General features: G+C 41.4%; 1 protein-coding gene across 8 annotated transcripts in view; it reads right to left on the bottom strand.

Annotated features, from left to right (window-relative positions):
* PHKB (phosphorylase kinase regulatory subunit beta) overlaps window positions 1–22,342 on the bottom strand; it is a 238,626-nt gene that overhangs the window by 147,496 nt on the left and 68,788 nt on the right. For all 8 annotated transcript variants that reach the window (XM_006121182.4, XM_014572567.3, XM_006121179.4 and 5 more), the window contains 2 exons: window positions 20,603–20,683; window positions 8,734–8,849 (listed from right to left, as the gene is read on the bottom strand). In XM_006121182.4, coding sequence (XP_006121244.1) covers window positions 8,734–8,849; window positions 20,603–20,683 — 197 coding nt within the window. The remainder of the gene's footprint in view (window positions 1–8,733; window positions 8,850–20,602; window positions 20,684–22,342) is intronic.

The following is a 22,342-nucleotide window of genomic DNA, read 5'->3' as shown; positions in this document are numbered from 1 at the left end:
GTTTTGATAATTAATAAGTTATTGGTGGCTAGATTGTCGGGACCAATAGGTAGCGATCAACAGCTTGATGTCTGGTTGGCGATTGGTTTCAAATGGAGTGCCCCAAGGATTGGTTCTAGGTCTTATTTTGTTAAACATCTTTATTAATGACCTGGATGAGGGGATGGATTGCACCCTCAGCAAGTTTGCGGATGACACTTAGCTAAAGGGAAAGGCAGATATGTTGGAGGGCAGGAATAGAGTCCAGAGTGACTTAGACAAATTGGAGGATTGGGCCTAAAGAAATCTGATGAGGTTCAACAAGGACAAGTGCAGAGTCCTACACTTGGGACGAAAGAATCCCAAGCAATATTACAGGCTGGGGACCGACTGGCTAAGTAGCTGTTCAGCAGAAAAGTACAGTGGATGAGAGCTGGATATGAGTTAACTGTGCTCTTGTAGCCAAGGCTAATGGCATATTAGGGTGCATCAGGAGGAGCATTTTCAGCAGATCTAGAGAAATTATGATTCCCCTTTATTTGGCACTGTGAGGTCATATCTGGAGTGGTAGGTCAGTTCTGGGCCCCCCCGCTATAGAAAGGATATGGACGCATTGGAGAGGATGCAGCAGAGGGCAACCAAAATGATTAGGGGGCTGGAGTACAAGACCTATGACAAGAGGCTGAGGGATTAGGGCTTATTTAGTCTGCAGAAGAGAAGTGAGGGAGGATTTGATAGCAGCCTTCAACTTCCGAAGGGAAGTTCCAAAGAGGATGGAGAGAAGCTGTTCATAGTCGTGACAGATGGCAGAACAAGGAACAATGGTCTCAAGTTACAGTGGGGGAGATCTAGGTTGGATATTAGGAAAAAACTATTTCACTAGGAGGGTGTTAAAGTACTGGAATGGGTTACTTAGGGAGGTGGCAGAATCTCCCCAACCCTAGAGGTTTTCAAGTCCCATCTTAAAGCCCTGGCTGGAATGATTTAGTTGGTCTTGCTTTGGGCAGTGGGCTGGACTCAATGACCTCCTGAGGTCTCTTCTAGCTCCAGGATTCTATGATTGTTACCCCAATAATACAATGAAATACAGCTTCGACCGCTAAAGTCGAGACTTCTATAGTCCAGGAACATCTGTGGTCTGGAGGGAAGAGAAAGAAGTTGGGCCCTATGTTTAGTAACTCCTTCCCTGCACTCATATATACAGTGCTTTAACTTAGGATGGGAAGGAGAGAAGCAGCAACAGGAGACTCTCAAGGGAAGAGGCAGGGTGACTGCAGAGTCCAGTCCTGTGGCCAGTGGCAGTGCTGAGAGTGCAGCCCAGCAGCTATAGGTCTCTGTGTGCTCTTGTGGGGCTGTGCACCTGGGTCCTGGCTAAGGTCCTGAGGGTGCTGGATGAGGGAGGTACAACCTCTAGTAAGCTGAACTCATTGCTTCAGAGTTATGAAATAGCAACCTGTTTAACTGAAATAAGCATGAAACTTTAGTTAAATCATGTTTTTTGGATGTTATATGGAGAGGAGGCTGACAGAGTATACATAAATATGGATTCCTCCAGAGTGAATTTTAATATACCTTTCTTTAACTTGCTCACTCAATATTCTTGGTAAGCAATCAGGACTGATTGTAGCTCATCAGTATTTTCTATCTTTACTTATTCAATATTTTTAGTGTTCACTAGTGACACAACTGCTTGCAAATGAAAATAATAGTATCTTGTAACTGAAATGCTGATTTCATTTCCCCATCATATAATAAATATTCCTTCATGTTAATTGTTTATTAGAGCCTTCCATCATTGTATGTTAAGGACAGCTATAAATGCCATGCATTTGTCATCTTCCTTATCTTTTGCAGATTTTACAACAGCGAAGTAAAGAGGAAAAATGCTAATATGTCTTAAGATAATGAAAAACTATTCAAAGCAGTAAGCAGTGTAAGATTATGTACATTAAGAATGCTATTAAATACCAGACATTTTAGTTGAATCTTTAAATAGTAATTGCACCCTGTTGGAGAAATCAGAAAAACAATGTAACAGAGCTTCCACTATTAGGCATGTAATGTTAGTTTCGTTTGGGTCATTTTTACATTACAAACGCTATTAATTAATCTTGTGAAGAAATATGTTCTTTTAAAATATACAGCTCTGGTCATAATGCCTAAGGAACTTTTTCTTCTATTTTCCCTTTAGCGTGGACAAGAATACAAGATTAACACACTGTAGGAACACAGTCTAACTTATTCCCATTGTAAATATATCCTACCAATAGATGCCCTCAAAACAAAATCCTGAATAAATCATTCTTGAGAGATGGAGTATTCAGGACCTGGATCTAATTTTTTTGGCTTGATTTCACGTCTTCGGGTACGTCTAGACCACAGGCTTTTGTCGACAGAAGTTTTGTCGACAGACATTGTCGACAAAGCTTTTGTCAACAAAGAGCATCTAGACTACATCCAGTTCTGTCGACAAGCTGCTCTGTCGACATGACAGTGTAGACGCAAAGGACAGTGTAGATGCAGTAACACCTTCTGTCGACAGAACTCTGTCGACAAAAGGTGTTATTCCTTGTAGAATGAGGTTTATAGCCATCGACAAAACTGCTGAGTTCTGTCAACGTTATGTCGACAGAACTCAGCGGGAGTGTAGACTCAGGTATAGTTTTGTCGACAAAACCCTGTAGTCTAGACACACCCTTTATTAGTTTAACTAACATTTGTATTCCCTAATGATACTGGTATGACAAGGAAGCTAACTGTGTTTACTAAAAATGTCAATAAATACAGCTTTAAATTGCTACATCTGTCCCATAACCTTAATGAACGAATGGAAAACAGGCACTAACATTTGCACTTCATTGCTAATTACTAATCAAAATCTTAGACAAGAAGTTTCTGCTTTTTCTTAATCACCTCTCTGAGATGCTTGCTCATCCAGCTTTGTCTAAAACACATGCCAATAAATGTTCCCCTTTCTTGGGATACAGGCTTCTGATAGCTTTTGCAACTTTAACTTAAAATAATCCCAGGCCTCCTCCACCTCAAGATCCATAAATTCTTTAGTCCAATCCATTTCCCTAACTAATTTCCTTAATTTATTAAAGTTAGACCTTTTGAAATCAAAAACCCTAGTCTCAGATTTATTTTTGTTTATCCTTCCATTTAGTTTGAACTGAATTAGCTCATGATCGCTCGAACCAAGGTTGTCTCCTACAACCATTTCTTCTATGAGGTCCTCACTACTCACAAAACCAAATCTAAAATGGCATCTCCCCCTTGTTGGTTCAGTAACTACTTGATGAAGGAATTCATCAGCTATCACATCTAGGAAAACCTGAGCCCTATTATTATTATTAGCATTTGTTCTCCAGTCTATATCTGGAAAGTTGAAGTCTCCCACGATTACGCAGTTTCCATTAGTATTTACTTCATTAAATACATTAAACAGGTCTCTATCCATATCCAAATTAGATCCCGATGGTCTATAGTACACCCCAAGCACTATCCCAGGGGAGGAACTAATAGTTTTCTTCCCCAACGTGATTTTTGCCCAGACAAACTCTGTCTTCTCCATTCCATCACTTTATTTCTTTACAATCTACCTCATCATTGATACACAGTGCTACTCCACCACCTTTACCTTTATTTCTGTCTTTCCTAAATTGCACATACCCTTCAATACCTGTACTCCAGTCATGCCTAGTATTTCACCATGTTTCTGTTATTCCTATAATATCTGGTTTCACTTCCTGGACCAGTAGCTCTAGTTCCTCCATTTTGTTACCTAGGCTCCTCACATTGGTGTACAAACATCTTAAGTTTTGCTGTTTGGCCTCATTCACATTCTTTACCCAATTTGGCATGGACATTGTACCTCCAATATAACCTATTAGACTAGTATCCACTCTACCCTTCCTCCTTATGTCCATTCTCCTACCCCAACTATATACTTTCTTTCTTTGTTTTCCTCCCTCTCAATGCTAAAATCTGGCGTAGAGATTACCTGGACATCTCCCAACCATCCCCCCCAAATTCCTAGTTTAAAGCTCTCTTAATCAGTTGTGCCAGCCTCCATCCTAGAAGTCTATTTCCCTCCCTACTTAGGTGAAGTCCATCCCAAGAGAACAGTCCTCTGTCCGTGAATGCCTTTCAGTGGCCATACATCCCAAAGGCCTCCTTATAGCACCACTGCCTGAGCCACCTGTTGAGAATCCTAATCTTGTCACACCTTAGTTGCCCTTCTCTAGGACAGGCAGAATCCCACTGAAGATCACCTGAGCCTCCATTTCCTTAAGCATCTTCCCCAGACTGGCATAGTCTCTCTTGATTCGTTTCAGCAAGAATCTAGCCATATCATTTGTTCCAACATGAAGGATGATCAATGGATTCTTTCCCTCTCCCTTTATTATCCTCTTCAACCTCAGTTTCACATCCCATATCTTAGCACCTGGCAGACAGCACATCCTTCTATTCTCTGGATCAGCTCTAGTTACAAGCCTGTCTATTCTTTTCAATAAGGAGTCCCCAATCACATAGACCTGCCTTTTCCTGGTCACAGAGCGATTCTCTGGTCTATCTCTTGTTTCCTCTGGCTGCAAATCCTTTCCATTTCTATTTTCCCTTGTAATTCTCTTCAACCCATACTATATCCCTCCTGGTGCTCATTATTGGAGTTTGTCTCCATCGACTCTTCCCCTTTATCTATGGGACTAACCACTCTTCTCTTCTTCCTTGCCCTGCCACCTTCAGTGGCTATCTGCTGTACCACATCTTCATTCTCCAACTCCGCATACCTGTTCTTGAGTTCAATTTCTCCTTCACTGGCCCATCTTTTCCCTCTGCCTCATTCTCTTAGTCACATGCTTCCACTGTCCATTTTCTTCGCCCAGCAGTCCCCCCTCAGAGGCCTTTGATCCGGCTTCCATCTGCAGGTCTAAGCTTTCCCCTTCAGCCACCTTATGCCTTTGCTCCATCATCTGCTCAAACCGCCTTCTAAACTCAACCAAAGTTTCCACCTACATCTCCAATCCTCGGATCTTTTCTTCCATCAGCTCTATCAGGCCGCACTTCATGCAAATAAAACTACTTTCAGGTACCCCCTCCAGGATCATGTACATACCCCAGCTACCACATCCAATCATCCTCCTTGTGTTCTCTACTGCTTCGGTCATGGCCACTGCTACCTCTGTGTTAATCAGCCTTCACACCTAAATCCTGTTAATCTGGCAAACACAAAAACAAACCAAAATACCTCCCCCATGGCAAAAACAAACCCCAAATGAGTCCCAAAATCCCAACTCCCCTTACAAACTCCCACTCAAACTCCCCTGTTTACAGCTCTGTTTGCTGACTCCTGTGCCGCTGCAGCTGTCTGTGCATTCCTGACATTGAGACGATGACAAGTTTCCAGATGAATGTTGTGGCAGATGCAGAAATCCCAGATGTGGAGGGCCTCTTTGCAGAGAGGCAACAAGCATGTTCCTCTTTGCCTGCTGATGTGAAACATTCAAGCTATATAGATCAGGTATCTTAAAAGGGTGTCACAAGGAAGAGGGAGAAAAATTGTTCTCCTTGGCCTGTGAGGATAGGACAATAAGCAATGAGCTTAAACTGCAGCAAGGGAGGTTTAGGTTGGACATTAGGAAAAACTTCCTGTTGGGAAGGTTAAACATTGGAGTAAGTTGCCTAGGGAAGTTGTGGAATATCCATTTAAGAGCAGGTTAAATAGACATCTTTCAGGTATGGCCTAGAAGGTACTGGGTCGTGCCATGAGGGCAGGGGACTGGACTTGATGACCTCTCAAGGTCCCTTCCAGTTCTAGTGTTCCATGATTCTATCACTAGGACTCTCACCGCATTGCCTGACAGCTAATGCAGGAAGCCTCCGCATGTCAATCAAATTTCCCTGTGCTCTCTGATGGTTATATGTAATGTCACCTCCTACAAGGACCACATTCCTCCAAGGAGTGCACTTCAGCTGAGGTCTCCAACACCAAGTAGACAGAAGGAATGAAATGGCCAAAGAGGATTTTTTGCAGGACATTTTCACTCCTGGTCCACTACTTTAATAAGATGAAAACAGCTAGGGGAAAGGTGATGAGCTTGTCCAGGTGATCCCTAGATTGGGGGTAGGTCAAAGCCAGCCATTGCTGGAGGGGCTGCATGCAGAGCCTGGCACAGCATACTACATAAGTGAGTGCTGCCTCTGGATTTGGGACCTGAAGCAGCTTTTGACAAGCCAGACTTCCTGGTATGGACACCTTGCTGTGACTCAGGTAAGCAGTGACCACTGATGTGCACCTGGTGAACACTCTTCAGTGCAGATACCAAGCCAAATGGGAGAACTACAAACAGGCAGTGGCCATGGCCCACTGTAAACCACAGGAAGCATCTGTGTCCTGACAAGATTGCTATGTAGAAATACGTCCTTCAAATCAAGAGCAGCATACCAGTCTCTCAGATGCAGGGAAGGAATGATGGAGGCCAGGACAGGGAGACTGTGTGGAGTCATCAACTTTCAGAAGTACAGGTCAAAGTTCATATCTGAGGCAGCAAGTGGGGGGAGAGAAAGGCGCAAGTGCCAATGCTGGGGGGAGCCAGCTTAAAAGCTGGTTCCCTCCCAAGCAACAGTTCTGCGGTGCTGCCTGTCCCCCTTTCCCTTCAGCAGGGGTGGGGGGAGGCTGCCACAAAGCAATCCCTGTCTCCGGGGTCCGAGCTCCCCATGGACAATGGCTGCTCCACATCTCCTGAAGCAGCCTCTGTCCACGGTAAGCATGGGCCCACTATGGCAGAGTATGCTTCATGGTAGCAGCCCCTGTCCTCTGGGGGCCAAGCTCAATATGTTACAGCATGTTCTGCTCAATATGTTGCAGAATCTAGTTCTGTCAGCAGGAGTGTGCTTTGAGTTCTTCAATGGATCAGAGACAGATTCAGATTTATTGGGACCCTGGGCACAAAGATCACTGGGAACCCTTTTAAAAGTAGAAGGGCATGCTTGCTTTTTAATATGGATGTATTAGCCTTGGTCATCACACACAAAGCAGTGGCAACAGTGGTTGCACTTTGTGGTGGGGGAGCTGACAGTGATAAGCTTCCCTGCCATAAGGCACAGACTCTGCTAGCAGTGCCAGACCCTTCCTGGTTGGAGGCGCTGGGATGACCTTAGTTCCCCCTCACCTAAAGGCTCTGCTCCCTCTCTTCTTTCTCTTGTGGCCCCACACCCTGGCCAGGATAGAAGTCAGAGCTAGGGCATGGTACAAGCCACCAGCTGTGGGGCACTCCAGGGACAGGGAACAACAGGCTGATGGCAGCTCTCGGGTTCTCTAGAACGCTTTTACCTGGGTCTGGCTCTGGTATCTGGCCAGGGTGTAGGTCTTTGGGAGAAAGAGGAGAGGCAGGGAATGATGCCACAGTTCCAATACCAGATGCACCCAAAGGATCCAGTGTTCATACAATGGCCCACAAACAGGGTCTGTGTTATAGTTTCCCACCTTTCATAGAACTGATCCTTCCAGATAAAAATGGTGTGGTATTGGGAATCTTAGACTGCCAAATCATGTGCTTTAATTGCTCCATACATGAGGCGGCAGCTTCGGGTAAGTGTTAGTAAAAATGCACATACAACTGCAATTACAGCAATTTGGGTGCACAAATAACTTACTGGTTATACACACATATAATCTAGATATAACACTGTGTTCATATTTTCATGAGGTATAGACTTCAGTCTCCAGAAGGCCTCAGTCCGGCATATTTCATGAGCACTAATTTCACTCTAGCTATAACATACGTTGAATCTCTATAATCCAGCACCCTCAGGACCTGATCAGTGATGAACGAGAGAATTTGCCCAACCATGGGAGCTCAATATTGTAGTGAGTGGGGGTCTCTATTTTTATTTCACCGAGGCAAATCAATGGAATAACTCTTACAATGCTGCTCAACAACGTATGACTGTACTGATACACCCTATATAAACCTATGCCTACCCATCGCTTATTTGCTCTCTCCATAACAAAGTGTTAGTATTGCTAGATAATTTTACTGTATTGGCACAAGAAAAAAAGTAGATAAAGTATAAAATACATACTTATGCTTAGGAGCACTACCAGCACTTACTCTGCTTAGTGGTCTCTTAAAAGACATTTGGGGATAATTTGGAGCTAAGTAACAGCACAGAACACTAAGAGCTAGGATTGGTACCTGTAAACAAATCTTACAGAATCATGGGAAATGTGGACACACTCATGATAAGAAAATATCCAGCTAACTATAATCATGCCAGACCATTGACGTTGTCAAACTAGAGAGTTCAACCTGTACATTTTTAGAAGTGAGAACATTGCTTTAGTTCAGGGGTTGGCAACGTACAGCACGTGTGCCATAAGTGGCACGCAAAATGATCTTGTGTGGTACATACAATAAATGGGCTTCCCCTCACTCCCCACCACTTGCAACAGGGAGCCCATGCGCAAGATTGGAACCAGCAGCGGCTTCCTGCAGGAGTGAGAGAGTAAATCCCGAGGCTCCATGCCAGACCTGACTTGCAGGAAAGCGTGCGTACACTGCTCCTCCCCTCCCCACAGGAAAAGCCAGAGCAAAGCCCAGGGCAGGAGGGCTAAATCTTGGCATGCCACTTTGGAAAGGCTGCTGGCTTCTACTTTAGTTATTTCTATTTCGATACATTTCCTGAATTCTCTGCATTCATATTACATGCATGTACATAAACAAAAGCACTAAGAATTTTGTCAAATACCTTGAATGCAGTTCTGTGCTGCCATTGTTGTATTTACTGCCTCTTTCCCAGACACCAAAGTCAGGCACTCGGTATGCTCTTTCCACACAAAAGACCAGGTTTTGAATGAAGGACACCTGTGAGGAAAAAAAAAAACCAAAAACATGAACAACCTCAAGGGGTAATCAAATATGCCAAAATTTCATATTTGTATTTTTTTTTAAAAAAATGTTATGGCTTACAGGCTTCACAACTGTACTTACTACCCAACTAGGTTTTATTTTTTCATTAAGTATGGTGTTCTCAAGTTGAAGCCTCTTCTTTTTATAAAGCCAGTTTTCATCAAATATGTTAAAAAACACTTCCCAAAACCGTGGTAACTTAATTTATATAAAACCCTAATGAAACTAGGCATGCAAATAATTGGATATTTAAAATCAAATGCCAGAACATCAGTGAAAAAAAAAGCAAGAAAAAAAAGTAATCTAAGACTTTGAATTTTAAAAGAACTGTATCAAAAATAACTTTTAGGAACCAGACAAAATTAAGCCCAGTAAGTTACACTTAAAATAAAAACTTATGGCACAGAAACATTGGTTTTGTCCCTAACAGCTCATTCTAACACAGCTCAGACATAAAACGAATTCTGTAATGTTACCTCAATACAAAAATATGCAGCACAATCTGTCATGAAACTAAAAAGAATGCAATAATTTATTCTTTTCTCAGATTATGAAAATCCACTGGAAAAAGTAGGAAAATATTTATAGATACAGGTGACATTAAATCACAATCATGGATTCTCTCTACTTTGGTTCTGATTGTATCTTTATCACTGTGGTATCTGAGTCTCATGAAATTAACTAAACCCAAGAAGGTAAACAAATTTGCTTCAAATGTTCCATAGAGTAGTGTTTTTTGATCTTAGGAAAGTTAGGGAGAAGAGATAAGTCTTATTTTTCATCCCAAAGACACTATAAGTAACCACTGTGGTCATGTTTAACTCTTCCTGAAGATGTGCATGGTTTCAGAAACAAAAATGGCCTAGCTATTTTCCACCTCCAGCAATCTAACTTTACAATTGTTAACTCCACTGGGTAGCAGAAGGAGGAGTGGTTATGATTTTGTTGGCTTCTTGTCTCAGGAGCATATGAGCAAGTGTGAAGCTCTTGGTAACTGACACCTTTTTTCCTCTCCCTTTCACTTTTATTGCTTCATGGTAACAAAGAGAAGGATGAAGATGAAGATGCTATTTTCCTGTCTTATGTTTAGGTAGTAGAGAATCATTAAAAGGTAAATAAAAGGAATGGAGGGGGATTAAAGATGAAACCTATACATTCCAATATGTAGAATATACAGAATCAAAACTTTGCTGATATTTTTCTTGGCAGTGGGAGCAGATCACATTGCTGCAGGTTTCCTTAATTCTCACTCATGCCGGAGGAGAGAAAATGTTGCCATTGATGTTACTGAAGAATGGTACTGTTGACAGTTTCCATCTCCTCAGCGACCAGGAACAAAATTTTGCCACTATGCTAGCATCTCATTTTATGTCAGCAAAAGAAAATTGAGCCATCTGCTTATAATCAGTACAGAGGAAGAAAAATAAAATAAAAAACCCAACAATTTTACTTGCTTAAAAGTGTAATAGTAAATATACCAAGATTAGTTTAATACTGTCCCTTAAAATTATTTATTAGAGAAGTATCACAATTTCTAAAAAGTAATGTCCACCCAGGTTTCAAGATGACCTCAAAAAGGCTAACTGATGCAATCTTTGAGCTGAAGGAATGACTGATTCCAAGGCACTAGAGCCAGGACTATTAGCCACTAGCAATAGCAGAGGAGCCTTTCCTGAAAAGTAATGCAGAAGCAGTAAAGGTTCGACGCACTCCTCTTCCCAATTTAGCTGTTCTATTTTGTGCCAGATCCCCACTTCATCCTTTGAGCCTTCCCTGTACCTCACCAGACACTTTTCTCTGAGGGTTTAGGGCTGGAAGCAAGACAACTGTTTTCTGTGTGCGTGCATGCATGTGTGTCTCGCTGATGCAGGAAGCCTTCCCTTCAGATGGTGAACTGGGAATTAGGAGAGATTATCAAATGGCTAATGGTTGCTAATAATGCAGGAAAGAATGGCAGGGAAAGATGGAAACAGAGTCCAGGGCTTGCAGCAAAAGAAAAGTATCAGATTACTTTTAGTCCAAGAAGTGAAACTCTGAAGCCAGAGGGCATGTCAGAAGCAAGGAAAACAAAAAAAGAAGCCTGAATTGGAGAAAATAATTGCATTTCATTTCTCAGTTACTACTCATAGTGCTACAGATTCTTCAGCATTTGCTTGAATAGTATATGCTGTTGAAAATGAAAAAAAAAGAGAGAGATAGTGTATCCTAGTAATACTTTTTTCAAAACAAGCTGGGATGAGAGAACAGCTAAATATCAGTGAATTTAGCTATGTGTCAAATATCATTAAAATGTATTTTTCCAAACAAATGTATCAGTATTCATCGCCTTTGGCTTTTTGTGTCAGAAAGCAAACAATATCACACTTGAGTTATTTGAAACCATCTAAAGGGAGAACACACTTATGTTGGTGATTGCATCACTAGGAAACTAGTCTCATCTTTACTCATTTACACAATGGCTATGTCTATACTGCAGAGTTTTTTCAAGAGGAAAAACTCTGCCGTGTCTAGGAAACGCGTCTGCTCTTCTGAAATCTTTTTGGGAAGAGTCGACATGCTTTTTTGGCATCCCTGTAAACCTAGTTTTATGAGGAAGAAGGGATGTTCTGAAAAGGGAGAGAGGAGGTTTCCAACATTTGGCCTAGCGTAGACAGTCCAAATGTTGGAAAAGCCTCTTCTGAAAAAAGAAGTGGAAAAAGCTACGCAAGGCAATATTACAATACAATACAATTGTCCTACAATATTTTTATAGCTATAACCTACCTCATAAAGTATGTTCTAATAGGATGCCATATTCTAAGATTATGCATGGAAAAGCAGAGCTCTTTAGCTTGCATATTGATATCAGGTATTAGTACCTTCCAGATTAGTGCAGTTACTGCTCATAACAGCCTTAGGTCAAAGCAGATGGCTCCTACTATACCAGGAGCATAAAACAATGTGTCTTGTACCCTAATACAGAAGAAAATAGGAGCAGGAACAGGAGTTTTGCAGAGAAAGAAAAGCCAACCTCAGAAGAAAGGTGCTTTGAGGATTATATTGTATTATTATCTCAGCAATAAAGGTAACCTGTGGGAATGATTTAAGTTTAGCCCAGTATCCCGTATACATATGTTGAATTAGGGACAGGATAAATCCACTTACTTATATACGTTTAAACATATATAGACATATTAAACTTAGTCAAACATAAGTATAGCCAACATATGGCTATAAAATCTCATACTTTCCTCCCAAGTGCTGCACATCTACTATATATTTGAGTTTGTCTGGATGTCTGTTCAGAACTCCTCCTCAACAGTAAGAGGCAGGACCACCAAATTTGATATAGAAATTCCTCCTCATAATTTTAAGCAAGGTAAGGGTTTGAATGTGCCTAGAATGGGATTGTTTCTCATAAAACCATACAGAAAGGAGACAATCACCAGGCAGGTGAAAGGGCTGGAAATTCTCCCCTACCCTGTCCAGACTGCTTCAGCCCGGAGCCTCCAACCCCCTGGTGCCCTTTAGGAAGGATTAGGTGGGGGGGACGCAGTGAAGCTCCCTTAGCTGATTCATAAAGGAACATTGCTGTTCTCCTTTGTCACAGAGCAAGGGGAAAGTACACAGTTTCCTGAATTCTTCACTTTGACTGGGGAACGCAGTGCGTAGACGAATCTGGATCTCCCCCGCTCGTACCCACTGCAACTGCAGTGGCCATGGAGAGGTGCTTCTCACCTGGCCCTAAAATGCTGAGTTAAGAGAGAGATGTGGTAGTCCTCTCCCCCGCAGGAGAGCCTGCATGAGTTAAGAGAACCCCTCATCACCCAGCCCCACCCCACAGCAATAATTTAAATGAATCATATACATTTTCATTTTATTTAAAAAAAATATTAAATTGAGTTAAGGACCCCATCAATGTTGGGTAAATCTTCTAGTGTTTTAATAAAATATACATTTGGAAGGTTTGACTAACATAACAAAATAGTTCTCCAGTTCTTTAGACAGTCTAGAAAAAGTTTTGCAGCAAAGTATTAATTCCAAAATACCGTGGATTTACAAGTTGCATATAATTGCAAATCAACATGTTTCATTTTGACAATGGTTTGTTACATCTGTAAATATAAAGATTAGCTTTCTAAAATATATTATTATTATATTTTAAAATACAGACAAAATTATTTATAAAAGAAAGAACATTAAATATTGGAATAATATGATGAATACTGTAGACAAACAAAAGATGTCCAAGAAAAAAAATTAGAATCGTAATCGACACCAAAGAAAGGGTTATTGGTCTACAACACTGCTCCATTTATTATACGAATGAAGGTAAAACACAGAAGCTTTCCTCCAACTACAATACTTAATAGCTAAATAAACTAACCATTTTGCTACTTTCCTGAAAAAAAAAAAAACAATTATGAGGCCTGAACCAAAGGTTAGGAACCAAAAAGTTAGGCCATGTATTAAAATAAATGCTTACATGTTCACTGTTCCATACATGAACTTGTGGGACGGGGTGGTGCAACCCCGTACTAACCGGGCTCCTCCCCCCCCCCGGGGGGTGGAGAGGCACAGAGCGGCTTTCCCCGCCACGAGGGAAGCAGCGGCTGCGGTAGGAGTGCACCACCCAGCTGGCAGCTTGGCCAGCACTCCCGCGGATGCATCGGGGGAGGCTTCCCCCGCCCTGGGAGGGACCATGGCGGCAGCTGGTGTGCGCTGCACAGACAACAGTGGGGCCGGTGCCCCCGCTAATGCCCCAGGTGAGGCCCCGATGCACACCGACATTGGCATGGGGAAGGACACTGGGGGCGGGGGCAGTAGGAAGGGGGGAGGAGCTGTCCTGGTGAACGCCGGAGCAGGCATCCTAGGAGGGAGGGGCAGCATCCTCCCCAATATAAAGGCAGCAGGAGCACTCGGATAGGGGAGGCCAGCCAGAGCACCGGATGAGGGGGCTCAGGGCCTCAAGGAAGCAGCACATGAAGCACCCTGGTGAGTGGGGGTGAGAAAGTAGCCCAAGGCGGGTTCAAAACAGGAGCCTGCAGGCTGATGAGTTGCGGCACGTAGCCCCATCATCCAGGTGAGGGAATATTCTCCCCCACCTTAGGGCCCTGGGCTGGGGTCTGGAGAGAGGGAGGGCCCGGACCCCCCTTACCTCCCTGCTCGGGGTATCACTGGGACAACCAGGGAGTGGCAGAACCTCATGATCCAGCAGGACGGGACGGCCGGGTGGGAGGAAAACGGAAGCAGAGAAGGGGACTGAGTGACATGACCAGGGCACCCCATGACAACTTGGTCAAATTGTTGCTAGTGTAATTGGCACTAGATATTTACATAAATATATATTAAAGGGTTAGAGCAAACACACCCCTATCTAGTACAAGATGGTTTGACAGAACAAAGAATAGGGAAGTTCTGTACAAGATCATAGGAAGAAGTGGAGGTACACAAATGTCAAACTTTTAAGTTTTTTATCCCAGCTATCTGTTTTAGTCTGTAAAAGTCAAGATACATTGCCTTAACCCTTTTGGTAGCTGAGGGGACTGCAAAAACCTCCTGCTGTTGACTGAACTGCTCCTTGCTACTGGGTATTTTTATGGTAATGTACTTGTGCAATTTGTGGGACTCATTAGGATTGTGCCTTGAAGCAACAAACCCAGCCACATGCCTCTCTCACTAAACCATGCCTGTGGTCTTTTTCTATAAGTAACACTGAGGTATGCTAAATTAGTTGATAGCACTCTCTGCTAGTGCTGATAATATCAAAGCTCCAAAAATAAAAGCTTTAACAGCTTTGCAACTTTAACAGCATTCCAGCTTTCTACAAACTAAAGCACTGTAATCTGGAATTCTAACTTCATACCTGATATGGGACGCGAGTCAAGACTCTTTTGCCCAAATCTGACTTCAGAAATCAAAACCTGACAATTACTCTCTAACTACTAAATCAACAAATATTATATATTGTCACAGTTACAGAGCAAGCAAGCTGTACCACAGACTTTTTGTCCTTCAAGTGTGGATTTTTACACCCTCAACAAACATAGCCTCCATGTCAATTTAAATTCCCAGTGTAGACCAGCCTTGAGTCAGCTCACTGTTTTGTATGACTTGGCATGTCATATTTTCATACAAGCTCTGAATAATCACATATTTCTAAGGGATTCCATAGTGCCACAGCAGACTCCAGAAGACTCTTCTATCCACTGTATCAAAGACTTGGAAATCTATGAGTTGTCCTGTGTCACCTTGGAGACTCATACTTTTAGCCTTTGAGATTTTGGAAGTCTATGAAATTCATGTAAAGTGGTGACTTGCCATTCAACCAACAGTTCTCTGATGCTGTGATCTATGTGAACGATTCTATTGCTATGTAACTTATGCATGACTTTTCCTACCAAAATCCTGCCTATTCTTATCTTAGCCTTAAAACCTCTTGCTTTAGTTTATTTGACTTGGGGAAAACAGCAATCAGATGTCCCTTCCAGCTGTAGCACTGTCTGCAGTCTCTTCTTTGGCAATCTCAATACATGACCACTTTTCTATTTGTGTGGTACTTTTCATTCTTCCCATATCCTTTGTAAGAGGCCCAAAAATGTCTACAGTGTTCCTCGAGTTTACCTTCAAGATTTTCATTGGGATGTTATCCACACCTGGTGCCTTTCCACTTGTTAACCAACTGACTGTCCTCTGTACTTTTACTCAAGTGATAGGTCCTAATTCCATATTCATATCTTCTCCTTATTCTAAGTTGAGGAGTTTATCATCTGGCTCACCATTTAAGTAGTTGACTAAATTACTGCCTTAATATATATGTAATTGAAACAAAATTATTTCTCTCTTAAGTTTCCATAAACTGGAATGGGCCGATTTTCCTGCCTCCAACTAGCACAGCAGTGGCAGAAACATCAGTCACCCCTACTGCACTGTATATGAACATGACAAAGAGGAATAATTATTTAAAAGCTTTTCTATTACAGTAATCATTATCACAAACAACTGATTTCTCTCTATAATAACTGTGTGAAGTTTGGGCATACTATACGTAAATAAAGCCTTTTCTAGTTCTGTATTTTAATTTCTTTGGAATTTATTGTTTCTTATTCAAAACTTAAATGAAAGAATAGTGGTAATAGAGACTGACCAAACTGAGATCCCTCCAAAATCTGAACCTTCAGCACAGCCCTGTCTGCTCCCATATTGAAATGCTAGGGTTAGGAGAGGACTTTCTTTGATGGGATGGGGAGGGGACACACTGTAGCAGTCAAGCAGTCTCGGCTACTAGGACTTGTCTCTCTGCCCATCTTGCTCCCACACTGTGCAAAGGCAACAGTCAGGGCAGCACTGAAAGAACAAGGTCAGGAGGGGAGAAGAAGACTGCAACCCATAAGTACAGGCCCACTTACTGGACAAAGCCCCTGCTCACTATTCTGGTCCTTCAGTGTGGCCCCATCCACTTCCCTGGTGAAAATTCCAAGATCCCCCCCAAAAAGTCAAACTTTGGGTGAAAACTAGTAAAAATGAAATGCTCTCTCTCTCAAAAACAGATTTTTCTTAGGGAATAATTGGTGAACATCAATAACAAAGGATTTTATAGATGGGAAACTGAGATGCAGACTTGATTGAAGTCACTCAGTTAATCAGTGAGAGAGTGAGCAACATAATCCTCCAACTCTTAGCATTAAAGGCCTGAAGAGATCATGTTAGTTAGTATGACCTCCTATATACCCTAGAACATTATACTTCACCCAGTTATTCCATACTGAGCTCAATATCTTATTTCCTGAAGCATATCTTTCAGAAACATATCCAGCCTTGATATGAAAATATCAAGACATGGAATATTCACCACTTCCTCTGGCAGTTTGTTCCTATAATTAATCACCCTTACTGACCCTGCCAGACATCTCCCAGCTCAGGGTAAGGAAGGAAACCAGGGCACAACTTCTTCTGGTTTGTGGCTACTGTCCTGCTCCATAAGCAGCCCACCTATTTTTGCTTTCATTTCTGCACAAATGACTGATGAATGGTATGGGCTAATGTCCTACAATGAGGGAGGTGACAAAGCTGCTTTCCAAGGGATCTGCAGAAAATTTACAAGCACCTCTTAAAAAGTTTTGATATCCTCTTTGGCAGATTCCATTGAAATCAAAGAGCTTGACCATATTGATTAACTATACAGGCATATGTGCTGCTCACAGAAACATAGCCAAGCTTACAGGGGTGAAGAATGAAATTGTCCTTTTAATGAATTATTTCTACCAATATAACGTTATGTAACTTCATGAACTTTGGATCAATTTTTTTGTTAATGGAATTTTACACATGGAACAGAGTTAACCACTTTTGGATTAATTTTTTAGTAACCTGTTAAGAACTGCTTTTGCAGAATCTGTTTAAAGTTAGGTGTTTGGTTGTAATCTCATTTAGAAGTGTGAATGTGGTTGTGTGTGCAATGGAATCAATCATTGAAACCAGCCTGTCTAAGCAACCAGCCGCAAGCACAGCCTTGAGGTCCAAAGAACAATGCAGGTGAGCCCTGCAAAAGAACTCATCCAAGAAAGAGACAAAAAAGCCCCATCAAAAAAAGAAGATCCAAGTCCCATCTGCTAACTGATGACACATTGTCATATAGTGTCCTGGGGTAATGGGACAGCATGATCCACAGACTAAAACATAAAAAGATGAGTGCAAAACTACAGGATTAGGTCTTCAGTTCTACAATCATCTTTCAGGAGCACTGGTGCACACAGGCATAATCAGGCTCCCCCCTCATGTCTAGATCAGAGATGTTAGCATACAATCATTTCAACAGTCAACCGATAAGCTAGGGCTCGCTGTAGATAGGGACTGCTGTCACCATATGCTGCTGCCTGTATCCGAAGCAGCAGAGCAGGATGGCAGGTGGCCAGTTTGTGCAGACCAGCTGCACCAGCCACCCCATGCTGCTACTTCTGATACAGATGCCTTGGCTTGGGGGGGAAGGGGAAAAGGAGCATTAAAATAATCATGTTTAAAAATCATGCTAAAAATTGTTTTGGCTACATGACTACTAACATAACTGATCTCTAACATCCCTACTCTAGACTACCTGGGCAGTGGACTAGCATGAGCAACTGAGGATGATAATTATATCCCATCTGTTGGACTGCGTGCATGAATGTATGTATATGTGGTGGATAATTTGAGTAGCTAGGGACAGCAAATGAATTCTGCATTCACAATAAACATGGCACATTGCCTTATCCCCCAAATAAGATTCTGCTAGCTCTATTTCTCTAAGTAAAACAAGCTTCCACTCTTCCATGCTCTTAGCCCTACACTCCAGAAACCACAGCCACTGACCCTGCATCTCATCCCCTGCTTACTGGTCCCTCGACAGTGGTTGCTCAGGCTGGTTACATCCGTCAGCAGTGGAGAACATTTCCTGGCTGCCAGACACACTTGGTGGCCCCAAGAAAAGCCCCTAGTTCTTGTCTACCTCAACTTTCTCATCTACAATTTCATCCTTGGGGTAAGGTCCTCCATGTACTGAAGTATTCATGGGGCTCTTGATGTTGAAAGTGGGGTCACCGCCACGGATAGCATACGGCTCCTTAGAGAAATGGCAGATCTTTGATGAAGCACCAGAGCATTGGTTCAGGCCTTATGATAGGTTTGTTGGAATTCTTTAACATTCATTATGAACCACTGACTGTCCCACTCCTACTCCTTTTCACACAAGAATTGAGAAATGTGCCCACACAAATCTCCATTCCTACAGGTCACTCACAGCTGGGACTGAACAAACTCCTCTCTATACACTGTTCAGATCCAACAGCACTGTGGCAGTCCAAGTGGGGAAGCATTTGAAGTGATGACTAGGCATGGGCACCTGGGAAGAAGCCATAAAGTCACTGTGTGCTGAACCAGTCCATGGACGCGTAAAAAGGCAGGTGCTTAGGCAGCAGGAAGTGAGATTTAAATTTCACAGGGACTGCAATGAATTGGGGTGGGTAGCTGATCATCTGCTACAGGGCAGCAAAGTTCAAACTGTTGACCAGAGAGGCTTCTGAGGAATTGTGGGCCACTTCCTGGAAGCCAGAATCAGAGACAAAACGTCTAGAGATGTCTGCACTGAATGTTTACTGACCACAAAGGGAAGGGAAAAGAAAATGTCCATCCTGAAGCTGGAAATTTTTGTTGATATAAATGCCATTTTTCATGACAAAAGTCATATTATAGTGTGAACCAAGTCATGCAGCTTTGTCGACAAAAGACACTTTACCTTGACAAAGCCTGCCAGCATAGACAAAGCCTAATATTTGCCATGGCAAAGCTCTGGTCAATTGGGGCGGGGAAGGGTGTTATGCACTCCTGAACAACGAAAGCTTTGTCATTCAGTTGCCAGTATAGACATACCCTAAAGTTATTAATAGCTCAAAAGCTATGAGTGCTGCTTTCAAGCTCAGATATTAAGATACTTGTCTGATATAACTGTGTTACTTTTATTTAAACCTTCTATTAAATGTATTGAATATAATCCATCCACATTTATGTTACTATTGACTTCAAATAAGTTCTACTGTCGTGTTTCTAGGATTGCCAGATGGATTAACCAAAAATACCGAACACCCCTCGCTCCCGGCAAAAAAACACCCGGAAAAAAATTCTGTTGAGGAAAAAAAAGGGGCGGAGGGGAGACCAAAGTCGTTGGGCAAAAAACAAACAAAACCCGACAGCAGTTATTAAGCAATAAAATAAAATAAACCCAGCATTGTCCAAGAGGAGGCTTTTTTTTTTTTTGCCAGCGGCCATTTTGTTTTTTCTGTTTCAGCCACAAGACAAGCCACTGCAGAGCCAGGTAAGATAAGGAGTGAGGGGTCCGGGAGGGCCTGGCAGGGTATCTGGGGGATTGGGCCTGGTTGCTGAGTGTGTAAGTAGGGTTGCCAGGTGTCTGGTATTTTCTGAATATTTTTTTACCGGACAGGAGGCAAAAATACCGGACTGTCTGGGTCAATACCAGACACTTGGCAACCCTACATGTTTCAGTGAGTCATTCCCACTTATGCTTAACCTGTGCTACAGGAACAACTGAATTCTGAGGGGGGTTTATTTCATTCCTGACATTTTCTTATCAAAGCTTATTGAACACTTCACATTTTGTTTAAACATACTACTGTACAGAGTTTCTCTACATTTCCTTTTTTTCCCCCAACTTTTGTGTTTGATTTTTTTATTTTAGTGCACTAACTCATTTCCAAAATAGGAAAAATTTTCACTATAATAACTGACGCTATACTTGTGGTTTACAATAATTAGATTTTTTTAGGCATGTACCTTGAAGATTTGCTAAGGGATGGGGCATAAAGTGATGCAGAAAAAAAGATTACTAAAATATTAACTTGTCTTTAAGCTGCTGAAGAGGGTAATAGAACAGAATAAAATAACTATCCCAGAAGAAAATGGTATATCTTTTATTCTTATGGTTTCCATACATTTTTAAACTTTTTGAACTGTATGTCAGATCATGTTAAAATGCTCTTTTTGTAGCTGTGCCATTTTACCACTTATTTTTTATATATTCAGCTCATCTTCAATATGACAATCATTAAAAAATAAGCGGCGTGTTGATGAATCTCTAGATGACCAATTACCTAAACATAAGAAGTTAACTCAATTTTATGGTTAAACTACTATTCATCTTTAATATGCATAATTGATTAATGTTGGAATTTAATTAATACCTCATCTGTATTGTAGATAATTTGCAGTCCTGAGGATATCATCTCAACCAGGTAGAGGAGGAACAGTGACACAGCATTTATCTGCAGTGAAAAAAAGTATACTTTACTTTCAGGGAGTCATAGCAGACCTGTTCATTTTCAAACGAAAAATGTGATTTTAGATATACAGGAGAGAGCTTTTGTGCTATGACATGGTTATGTTCCTAAGACATTTTATGATTTGTAGTATTACACATAATTTAATGGTACTGATATGGGACACTGATCAGGAGAATTGTAGCAAAAAGTGTTTTAAACAACTGCTTTAGCAATATTTGTATTTAAAGATTGATCTGAAAATTGTGATATTAAAACATTTTTGCTTGGGAATACTGATTTGACCACCTGTGACAAGCCATTTCAAATGTATGTAAATGACAAGGTTATGGAAAAGTGAAGCACTAGAAGAAGCAAGTACAGGATGAACCTCTCTAGTCCACTCTGGTCCAGCAATATCCGTGGTCAAACATGATTTCAGTTAGCTGGATGTCCACTTATGAGTGTAGCCAAATTTCCCACAGTCCCATACAATTTGTTTATAGCCACCAGACCTAGCTCTCAGTGTTCTGTGCTGTTATTTAGTTCTAATTTACCCCTAAATGTCTTCGAACAGACCAATAAGCAGTGGAAAAGTTGATAATGCTACTAGACAATATTGACTTCCCGTGGTTCAACAAATTCTCTGGTTGGCACCACTCAGGTCTAGAGGGGGCGGGACTAAAGACGTTCAACTTGTAGTAGTTTAAACAGTACTCTGCGTAATAGGAAAACAGTTAAATCCTAACAAATAAAGCATTAATGCAACCACCTGGAGAGAAGTATTAATTTTAATCAACTAATCAGCATATGATTAAGTTACATTCATGAAAAAATGAATTGTGGTCTTGTGAGACAAATCACTAATAGACTATTAGATTATCAACTCTCTCAGCATTCACAAGTACCATTTCACCAGAATATCTGAAACATCAATGAAGCAAAAAGAACAGCAGCATGATATACCATTCTCTAATAATATAGGATTCATATAAAATTGGTGTTTCAGACACAAAATTAGTCACTTTAAAGTGTTCATATTAATCAGTAACTTGCTTTATGAAATTAAAACAAGCTTTAACTTCAGTTGTCGGATTTAGAGAAATAGTCTGGACCCAAAATATGACCTTCCTTCATTTTTGAAAAAAAAACAAAACACATTTTAAAATATCCTTGCAATCCAAAATGTTTTAAGATTCTATTGTTTTCAGGCCACCAACTAGTGAGACAGAACAGAATAACAGAACTAAAGTGTTAAGTATATCAGAAAAGACTGGTAGAACACTGTCTCTCACAGTTCCCAGATATTTCCAAAAGATTTGAAGACATATCATATTAACTGCACTCTTTATATGTATCATATGTTTTCAGTTTTATTTTACTTACATTTTAAGATTCTATTGCTGTCTATTGCTCCCATGTTCTAACATAGCCTAACACAGTCATAATGGACTGGGAAAGAGGATGAGGGCCAGGAGGCCATAGGGATTTTGCAACAATGGTCTCTCCCCATCCCTGTAATTCCATTCCATGATGCTGAAGTACCACACTATGGAAGAGAATTACTAGAGGTGGAGAAGAGGGCTTCTGTCTCTCTATGGCATTGTTCCCTTGCAAATTGACAAGGATTTTGTCACAAAACAGTACGCTGTCCTAGTCAGAATT

This window comes from Pelodiscus sinensis, chromosome 12 (genome assembly GCF_049634645.1).
Source record: "Pelodiscus sinensis isolate JC-2024 chromosome 12, ASM4963464v1, whole genome shotgun sequence".
Classification (NCBI taxonomy): Eukaryota; Metazoa; Chordata; order Testudines; family Trionychidae; genus Pelodiscus; species Pelodiscus sinensis.
Note: the sequence above shows the minus strand (reverse complement) of the source record. Positions and strands in the feature narration are given on the sequence as shown.